The sequence below is a fragment of the Loxodonta africana genome, chromosome 18, assembly GCF_030014295.1.
Source record: "Loxodonta africana isolate mLoxAfr1 chromosome 18, mLoxAfr1.hap2, whole genome shotgun sequence".
Classification (NCBI taxonomy): domain Eukaryota; kingdom Metazoa; phylum Chordata; class Mammalia; order Proboscidea; family Elephantidae; genus Loxodonta; species Loxodonta africana.
Genome location: NC_087359.1, coordinates 65,732,134 through 65,742,261, shown reverse-complemented (window position 1 = coordinate 65,742,261; position 10,128 = coordinate 65,732,134). Strand labels below are relative to the sequence as shown.

Here is a 10,128-nt window from a genome sequence, read left to right as displayed (position 1 = left end):
CTTCCCTCAGCGGAGTTTGGGGGGACACCCCCGCTGAGAACGCTACACCATCAGGCCCACGCGCCAAGCTCCAACGCGGTGGTGGCTGCTTCTGCGCCTGCGCAGAATTGAGGCGGGCCTGCGCGGGTTCAAAGTGCGCCTGCGCACGTCCCGATTTCCTGTGCATTTCCGGAAGCCAGGAGGCAAGTGGCGGCTGACTGGGCGATCTTTCCGACCGTTGACGGTTGAGGGAGGTGAGGGAAACTGAAGGTTGAAGTTGCGTGTTGTGTTGGCAGGAGGACCAAGAAGGGAAAAACGGTGCCTTCACCCTAGTTCCCAAACAGCCCTCTAGCCCTGGGAGAGGAGGTTGCTGGATGAGAATACAGGCCCTGACTGGACTGACCCTCAACCTCTTTGGAGCTTTTTTTCCCCAAAAGGGGCCAAATTAAGCCCCCCTGGGAAACCCTGGTGACGTAGTGGTTAATAGCTACAGCTGCTAACCAGATAAGGTCGGCAGTTTGAATCCATCAAGCTTTCCTTGGAAACCCTATGGGGCCATTCTACTCTGTCATGTAGGGTTGCCAGGAGTCGGAATCACTCGATGGCAGTGGGTTTTTTTTTTTTCTTTCTTTCTTTTTTGGCCTCCATCTGAGGCCACTGACTTCACGGCTCTCTGCCTCTCTTTACATATATGCGTAGAGTAAACTTTTTTTTACATCAAGTCCACCGATCGCATAAACGAAGCTACTTGGGTCTAATTGGAAGCTGGGGTGGGAGGTAACTCAGGATCCCTGCCTCTGGGTCATTGGTTCAGGGGGAGGATATTGCACTTTTTTGTTGTTTTGCCTTTGTTTGCATGATATTCAGAAACGTAATAGTCCTTGGACAGCCTTACCTCACACCCCCATCTTCCCCTTAGGTGAATTACTTTGGTTTTACTATTTTGAGGAAAAGTCGTATAATCTGTTTTGGTCGCTAGAATGACACCAAGAATATTTTCTAAAGTATAAATATTTTATACTCGATCTCCAGGATAAAGCCCAAGATTTGGAAACAAAGCAGAAGCAGTCCCTGACCTCATGCTGCCCAAGTTTTATTTCTGTAAACGATATTTAGGAATTAGTATTTACCTCAGTCTGGTTGGCATTATTACTTGTATTTCCATCTCTTTGTCTCATTGGATAGTGAATTTGGGAACGGTAATGACCTTATTTAGATTTACATGTTGCCTTTTTTTTTTTTCACACAATAGATGTTTATTGAATTAAATTGGAATTGAAATACATTAAGAGGCTAAATGTGGAAAAAACTACAACAAATTCTGTTGTGAAGGAAAAAAATACTTGTTTCATTTGTTGAAATTATAGAAACTGAATGGAAATGTTATAACAGTTATTCTGAATATTAAGTGAGGCTTTAGTCCTGGATATTATACCATTCAGGGGTCTCAAGCTAATGGCCAAAGCAGATAATCTGCACAGTGTTTTAAAGTGGGACTCAGGGTATGCTCTCTCATGTCTGGTTCAATAATGTAAGTTTTGTTTCTGGACTTGTAAGCCTATAAGTGTGCCAGTGTTGTAGTTCATTACTGTTCATATAATAGGAGTTAAAAGATTTTTTTCTTTGAAGGTTTAGTCAAACAACCTCGTGTTGTAAATTTGGAGGGCTCAGGAAAAAAATAATAGACCTTGGTATTGGAAATGAAAAGAAACTTAAATGTCAGTTCAACTCGAAGTACAGCAGGTATTGAACAAATTTTAATTTTTCTATATTTTGATATACTGTATGCAGCTTGTATAGTTTACAGATGGAATATTTTGAAAGACACTTAAAAAGTTCGAACGAGTCTAGCCTCTATTTTTTTTTAGGTTCAAGGAAATTAAATGACTTACTCAAGGTAAAACATTTAGTGGCAGAGGTGGCGGTAGAATCAAAATTTCTTGGATCTACTCTAGTGATTTTTCTATGCACCGCATGTGCCTGGGTTGCTCTGTGATTTTAAGCTGGAAACAAAAAAATAGATTTCTTTGTATTTGTGAATTACTTATTCAAAATATTTCCAGAAGCACTTCTATTTTCCTAATAGCTCCCTCTACCGTCTCTGCTTTACCATTTTATTAGTATAAGGATTATGTAATTATGTGCATATAGATATTTGTGGTATATGTACTGTATTCTAGACATCTAACTATACATATTCATTTAATTTTTGTACCACCCCTCTGAGATAAATATTATTATTATCATCCCATATCTCATCCAGATGAGAACCTGATACACAGAAAGTTTAAATAAATAATCTAATAGTGGCAGGGCTGGGGTTTGCACCTAGGAATCTGGCTCTAGGGTCCAAGCTCTTAATCACTATGCTACCCTCCATCTCAGTGTTTGGAATATTGGCTCAAAGAGTTTAGAGAAATTGCCCAAGTTTATGTTTTGAAGTTGTAATTCAAACCCAGTTCGATGTTTCTATACCTTAAAGTTGTAATTCAAACTCAGGCAATCTGATTCCAGGACCCACATCATTCTCCCAGCCTTTCATCAGAGAGCTGATCACAGAGCCCGCATTCTCCTGTAGTACAAGCGGTGGTGGACCAGCTAGAGCGTGGTATAGTGGCAAAAGATCTGAACTGAGATTTAGGAAGCTTGGGTCCTAATCTGAGTTCTTCCACTGACTTGCTCTATGACAATGGACAAGCTTTTTGGACTTCTTTTTCCTCTGAGTTCCTTTCCAGTATTAAAGTTTATAAATTCTGACTTTTGGCGTGACTTGAGACCTACGTCTTCCATCTGGAGGGTTTGTTAGTACTAGTTATTTTCTTCTGGGCTGCATATTACCACTCTCTAGGGCATTCTCAAAATGATCTGCGGATCATATGTGTTACAGACACCTGAGGAGTGTGTTAGAACTGTATAATTTGGGTTCTAGACCAAATCTTTTTAAATGGAATCTGTAAGGATGTGTTTCCAGGAACCTGCATGTTAAGCAGGTTGAGAACCATGACCTTAAAGGGTGTGCTACCAAAGTCCAAAGATAGGTTAGGGTTTTGGAAAGCACAAGTGTGGCTGTCCCTCACTTCATTGTACTTGAAGGTTTTCCCCTAGTTGAGATGGTAATAGGCAAGCACAGAAGAGGGAAGTAAGGAAAACAAAAAGTGGGTTTGGAAAGGGCTAGCGGATGAGGGAGGAGCTGGGAATTACTTCCAAATCAAGAGTTAATGAGAGCAAATGTTATGGTGGAATAATGAAAGACTTTACAGAGATAAATGAGACTATTCAGGATAAATAAAAAAATATACTCTAAAAAGCGTATAAAAAGCAGTCGAAAGATATAGAAATATATCTGTAATATAAAATTGGCATATAAAAAATAGACAAATTCAAACAGTAAATTATTACATACTAGTAATTATTTTGTAACGATCTATTTGCTTGTTATGTCCTAATTTATTGGTATGTTCAATTTAGGCTGTTTGCCTGTACCATTGTTCAATCAGAAAAAGAGGAACAGACAGCCGTTAACTTCTAATCCCCTTAAAAATGACCCAGGTATCAGTACTGCTTCTGACAGTTATGATTTCCCTCCTTTACCAACAGGTAAGAAAATGGGTAAGGTAAGTATTTTTAGAAAGTAAGAACTAGGACTGTAGAAAATTGCTATTTCTATTTTACTATAATGGAAAAAGAAAATGTACTTTATTATTTTTTTCCACTATCCAAATGTAGAGATTACTTGGCTCTTTCTCAACATTCCAGTACAGGAGTTTGAGTTTCCTTGTTTACAAGGGTGGCTTAGCATTTAAATGGAGTAGCCTACATTGCAAAAAAAATTTTTTTTTTCCTTTTTCAAAACACATACGAATATTGTGACGGGCATTTGGTGGTAAAGAACAGAGAGGTTAAAGTTGTTTCAGGAACAGGGATAAATGTGCATATCGACACAGGAGAAACGGAAGAGCGTAGACCTCAGGAAGGACAGAAACTCATGAATTTATGGGACTTGGCAAGTAGACTGTTTTGTAGCATTTTTGCCTGTCTTCCTGTGTTGGCTCTTTACTCACATCCAGTTGGCTCCTTACAGCTTCTCCTAGCGCATAAACTATATTGCCCTTGCTGGGAGTTTACAGAACCTTTTAGTTGTACTTCTGAGTCCACTGTTGACTGCCATCTGTATCTCTTGATTAAAATCCTAGAGGCAGAGAGCCCCAACTCATGGTTTTAAGTGAGGCCACCCAAATCCGGGCTTAGGTGGTGGTTAGGCCTCTCCTCTCTGAACCAATTAATTATGGTGGTAGGTCCTAGGAGGTCATAATGCTTGCTGACTCCTTACTCCCCTGTGGAAGAAGGCATGGGCAGGCAGACATTCTGAAATATACTTGGTATATGCTGGTTATATATATTTACATTTATCAAAACTCTCCTTTAGAAATATTATTAATAGGATCTTATGCAACTAGAATTAAAAAAAAAAACTTCATATATAGCAGTACTTGTTGATTTCATCCAGTGTACACCCATAGGCTTTAATCTACTTCTACATCTATCATTTTATTTTCTTGTACATTTGAGGAATTTGAGGTGTGAAGTTCATACAAATCCCATGTTTATGGATAAAAAATTAGAAAATCACATGAATATGTATCTTACACTGTTTAAAAAATTTGCCATCATTTAAAAGTTTTTTATAAGCAACAATGTTGACCTTGAAAAATAGTAATTTGAGCTACTTCCTAAGGAAATGTGCTTCCTTGTGAAGCATTAAACTCTTCAAGCTCTGACCAGGTTTACTACCTGTCGGAAATATTAAAGGTAGGAGGTAGGACTAAAACTAAACCAAACCAGTTGCTGTCAAGTCGATTCCGACTCATGGCAACCGCGTGTGTGCGGAGTAGAACTGTACTCCTTAGGATTTCAAGGCTGTGACCTTTCACTAGGCCTTTCTTCTGAAGCTCCTCTGAGTGGCCTTGAACGGCCAGTCTTTCACTTAGTAGTCCAGTGCTTAACCATTTGCACTGCCCGGGGTTTTTCTCGTTTTTGTCTTGGCCCGTTAGTCAGGCTGAGGTACAGCCATTCTTTAAAATAACATTTAGAAAAGAATTAGAGTATGATGAAATAGAGAATACCAGAGTGCTTCACAGATAATAGGGGTGAGAATTAATAGTGAAAATTTTGCTGTATTCTCTCTACACCTCTACACACACACCCACACACACCATGTATATATACGTTCTGCATTATGATGTATTTTTTGCTGTGAGTTGGGATCAAAAAAGTTTGAGAAACATTGGATTAGTCTGAATTCAGTGACAAAGTACAAGTTACTATGCTAATTCTCACTGTGGAAGAGATACTAAGTAAGGCATTATTTTCACTTATAATGGGAAAGAAAGACATCTAGAAAAAAATAATGAAGCAAGCTGTGACATTCCACAACAAAGTGCTATTGAAGAACAAGCCTAAATCTTCAAGATTTTTCTTCTTCAAGTTTTTAAATCCCCAAATTAAATAAGTATGAAAGAATTATTTGGAAAAAGATTATCTATCTTACTTTTGTTTATGCTGCTTATATCTTTTAAGATTGGGCCTGGGAAGCTGTAAATCCAGAGTTCCCTCCTTTATTGAAAACAACAAATGCAAGGTATGTGGAAATACATAAACGAATGAGTATATATCTGCTACTAACTGATGCTATTATTCTGTGTATAGTTTACATTCATGAATTTGGAAACAAACTATTCATATTTAACAAGACATATTTCTTTGAAGGCAAGTACCGCATTCAGTTTCTCATCCCCTGAGAAGTCAAGATTCTGTGTCTAAGTCTATTCAGTCAAATGTTGAAAGAAACCAGAGTGGTTGGAGGTGAGTCTATTTAAAATTTCTCTTCTATTTCCTCTTATCCTTCCTCTCTCCTCTTTTTCTGGCTTTCTGTCTTCCTTCAGCTCCTCTTCCTTAAAAACAACTGTATTTGGGAAATTTCAATACTTAATAGCTAATTAGAGCACTATTAGCTATATTTTATAAAAGAAGTTAAGAGAATGTGCTGTATAAACTTTAAAAAGATGAATCGGGCAATGATTATGTTTCCAAAGAATTCTTCATGTTCTAGTGATATTTCTGTAAATATTTATCACATAAATTTATGATTTTATTTATAGATCATTAATTACCTCATCGACAATAGGTAAAGAGTCAGGAATCACTACATCTTGATGTTGAATGTGCTTAGAAATTGAGAAGCAAGTAGACTGTTCATTCGTACCCCAGTAATATGGCTCCAAGGTAAACAGAGCAGACTAAGAGAGAAAGATGGAGGCCGAGATACATCTGCATCTGCCAGGTTAGGAGCCCGAGAAATGAGGAGGACCAGCAGAGAAAATCGTGAGGGTACTTCTGGTCTGTTGCTATAAGGATCTAAGTTTAATATTTGAAAATTATGAAATAATGAATAGATAGAAAAAGGACATGGCTTATTTTTAGGTTAGTTATTAGTATTCTTGGCTAAATGGCAACTATTGAAGGAAATAATTTTAGAAACCAAGTATTTTCCCATCAACACCTAGGGTATATCAGTCATTGTTAATAATCCTTACAGCAACCCTGTGAAGTTACTATCACCCTCACTTTTATTAAAGATACTGTATTTTTAAAATGAGGGAAACATTTTATATGGTAGTTAATAAATATATCCAAATCATGTTTTTATTAAAATTAAAAAAAATTTGTTATTCATGCTAGTTCTGCAGGGCTAGTCAGTTTCTTCATGTTCAGAGCTTGAAACCAGGCCTCTTCAGTGGTTTGGGACGGTCCTTGGAAGAGAGTTCCAACTGCAGATACTAGGAGAAAACCCATTCTGACAGGCGTTATACGGAGAATTAGGTAACAGATTGTCATATGGACAGGCAGCCACTTTTGGATATTCCAATTTGAAATAATAGATGATCTGTCAGATAGTTGGAGTCTGACAGAAAATTGAAGAGCAGAAAACATTTGAAAAACCAAGCAGGCAATTAGTAATTTGAAGGTCCTTTAATTGATTCTGTGCTTAGGTTCAGAGTCTTGACTAGAGTTGCCAGATTAGCAAATAAATATATAGGATTCCCAGTTAAATTTGAATTCCAGTTAATTAACAAATAATTTCTTTTGTATAAATGTCTCCCATGCTATATTTAGGACATACTGATACTTAAAAATCTGTTGTTTATTTTAAATTTAAATGTAGCAATCCTATATATTTTTTTTTTCCTATATTTTATCTAGCAACCCTAGTTCTAGGCTTTCTTGAGACATGGAATTTGCAAGAGCAATGAAAGCTCCCGTTGTTATAGGTATTGTGCTGTTAGACAGGTTATCAAGATGTCCAGAATTAGGATATTGGACAATTAGCAAGGCTGAACTGATGTTACATTTTTCAGCTTTTATGCTAAAGCTCCTATGATTGGTCTTAGACTCTGGGGATAAAGTGAGATTGTATATGGTTAAGAAATCTCAGCTGAGGGGAGATGAGGACTTCAGAAGCTGGGAATTGAACACAACCTGGCAAACAGGTTCAGGTAGATCCATAAATTGTTTTTAAGGGAAAATAGGGACATAATTTTTTCTAAGATAAAAGGATCGTTGTAAAAATAATATGATCATTCTAGAAAAACAAGTATAAAGAAAAAAGTTATTTATAGTTGCACTGATCCAAAGATAACTATCACATTTTTAAACAGAAAAATCAATCCATTTTACTTTTTTTGAGTCTTAAGTTTTCATCTGTAAATAAAAAAATTTGAACTAGATGATATCTAAACTCCTTTCAGTACTACACATGTATGGTGGATAAAACCTATAATTCTTTTGATGTATTTTTGTAACCTTTGTGCTGCCTTGTCCATCACTACCACGAAAACCCTTGATTAAGGATTTTACAAAAACAAATTTCATCTGACACTCTTGGTTGTGGAACACTTAGAATGCCTGTTGCACTTATTTACCCAGAATTGTTTTCTTCTCATGCATCATGTCTTTCAGCCATTCTTGTTAATCAGTTCTATTGTGTGAAAGTTCAATAATGTCAAACAATAAATACTTGTAAGTCAGTATCTCAGAAGAACCTGGCAGATCTCCCATGTCCATATCACTAAATTTTAAATCTTCATCACCTTGCTCAGGATGGCCAGAGATAATGAAGAGCCTTGTCTTTTAGACTCTTATTTGCCTCTGGAATACTGTCTTGACACTTCCATCCTTGTTGGTATAGTTCTTCTGGTCACAGTTGAATGTTGTACTTCTAACTTATTGAGATCTTTAAGCTCCGTGGTAATTTCTGGACATCCTTAGTTTAAATACTCTGAAACCCAAGGTTCTCATTTTCCCACAGGCATTTGATAAGGGGGAAGAAGATTTTAGTTTCTTTTCTTATAATTACCATGTTTTCTTTTGTGTCGCTGTGTTTTTTCACTTCACCATCATCCCTTTTAGATGATTTTAGCTTTTCCAGGGAAGAGCATTTTTCCAGCTTTTCTCTAGGCTTTTACAGTGTCACTCCTCCCATAATTGATTATATTTCAGCAATTTGCTGTGTCTTGCCCATTTTTAGATATTTTTTTCTCTTTAGAATGTTTTAACAATAGGTACCATAAAGATTACAGTGTAAATTAAAAAAAAAAGTTTCTAAAATTTATCGTTCAATTTTTGATCTACTCTTCATGATATTGTACTTCAAATTAAGGAGATGTTATATATTTTCCTCCTGCTCTGAGACAAGAGGAATTGAGTATAGTCCAGTCAGATGTGCTTATGTATAGCCTAGGAGTTTTCAGTTAGCACAGAATTTACCATGAACTTAATGATCCATCAGGGCGCCTCGTTTGCGTTGTCTCCCTTAAAAGCGTGTTCTCTGGCAAGGGCCAAAGAATAAAGCAGCAGCTTGAACAAAGGACAGGTCTCATGAAGTGCTGCCCTCCCTGGGGTCACCCGCTATATCCTGGTGGTGGTCCTGGGGCTGCAGGCAGGGCTGATGGGTGGTTGGCTGTACTTCCACATCCATCTGGTACTAGCAACAACGTCCTTCTGGGGATCTTATTAAACATCTGGACGCCACCTTTCCTCCGAGCAGGAAGATCTTGCCCTGCTCAGGAGCCACTACAACCTAGACCTTATGGCCTGGTGGGGTGTCTAGAACCTGGCCAAGCTGGATTGGCTGCTGAGGCAGCATCTGTGTATGGAGGCACAGCCAGCGAGATCAAAGGACTGTAGTTCTCCCAGGTTAGGAGAACTCGAGAGCAAAATATTTGGAGGAGGTTTCAGATGTGCTGTCACCAATAAGGAATTGTGAAGTTGAAAGAAACTTTTCTAAACTATGAACAATAAAAAAGAATATCATCGACCATGCTAGAGGAAAGACAAAATTATGTTTCTGTTCTCTTTATTGAAAATAAAACTATGTAATTGTTATATGAAGAAGTGATCAATACAGGAAAAAAATTCTTACGGAGGTGTATCAGGTGGTTAATAATGACACAAAATATTTTCCCTGTATAATTATTAATAACACTAAAAGGATTTTTTCCTGTATATTGTGGTGTTTGCTGTATTTGTTGGCTTCTAAGAACTTGTAATTATTCGTGTTTTCATTTCTCATTACTTTCATAACCAATTTTTTTTTTACCTAATTTTACTTAAAGAGGGCTTCCCAAATTATATATGATTCAGGTCCCATAAAACCTGTATCTTCTCCTGGTCATGAGTGAACCACATTTATCCTAGACTTTGTTTTGGGTTATTTTCCCAAATAAGGGATGGGCTATATTGATTGCCCTCTTATGATACTTGTTATATTTTCTGGAACACTATTCAGAATTAAGAACTCATGGCTTGGACTAGTTTTTCCCTGTGGAACTCGTAACCAGGTTTTTCAGAAATTATACTTTTTAGTCTTGGCCTTATTAACATTATGTTCTCATCAGCTGATACAACTAACTTAGATTAAGGTAGCTAGTAAAATGCAGCAACAGATTCATTAGTAGGTTATATAGCAAGCTATATACTAAAAATGCAAAATTTCTAACCAAATGACTATCTACCATGTCTGTCTGTATTTCCTTTGTAATTTAAAATCATTCACAAGCCATAGTTTAACTTGAAATATATTTTTTTTACTTT

At 37.1% G+C, this 10,128-nt stretch overlaps 1 protein-coding gene across 3 annotated transcripts in view; it reads left to right on the top strand.

Moving 5' to 3' along the window:
- The first annotated feature begins 1,679 nt into the window (after positions 1–1,679).
- SPATA22 (spermatogenesis associated 22) overlaps positions 1,680–10,128 on the top strand; it is a 29,617-nt gene continuing 21,168 nt past the window's right edge. Inside the window, exons 1-4 of one of the 3 annotated variants that reach the window (XM_064270402.1) lie at positions 1,680–1,722; positions 3,448–3,528; positions 5,557–5,617; positions 5,746–5,841. In XM_064270402.1, coding sequence (XP_064126472.1) covers positions 1,680–1,722; positions 3,448–3,528; positions 5,557–5,617; positions 5,746–5,841 — 281 coding nt within the window. Of the gene's footprint in view, positions 1,723–3,447; positions 3,577–5,556; positions 5,618–5,745; positions 5,842–10,128 lie in introns of all 3 variants that reach the window. The other 2 variants (XM_064270401.1, XM_064270403.1) reach the window with 2 other exon arrangements.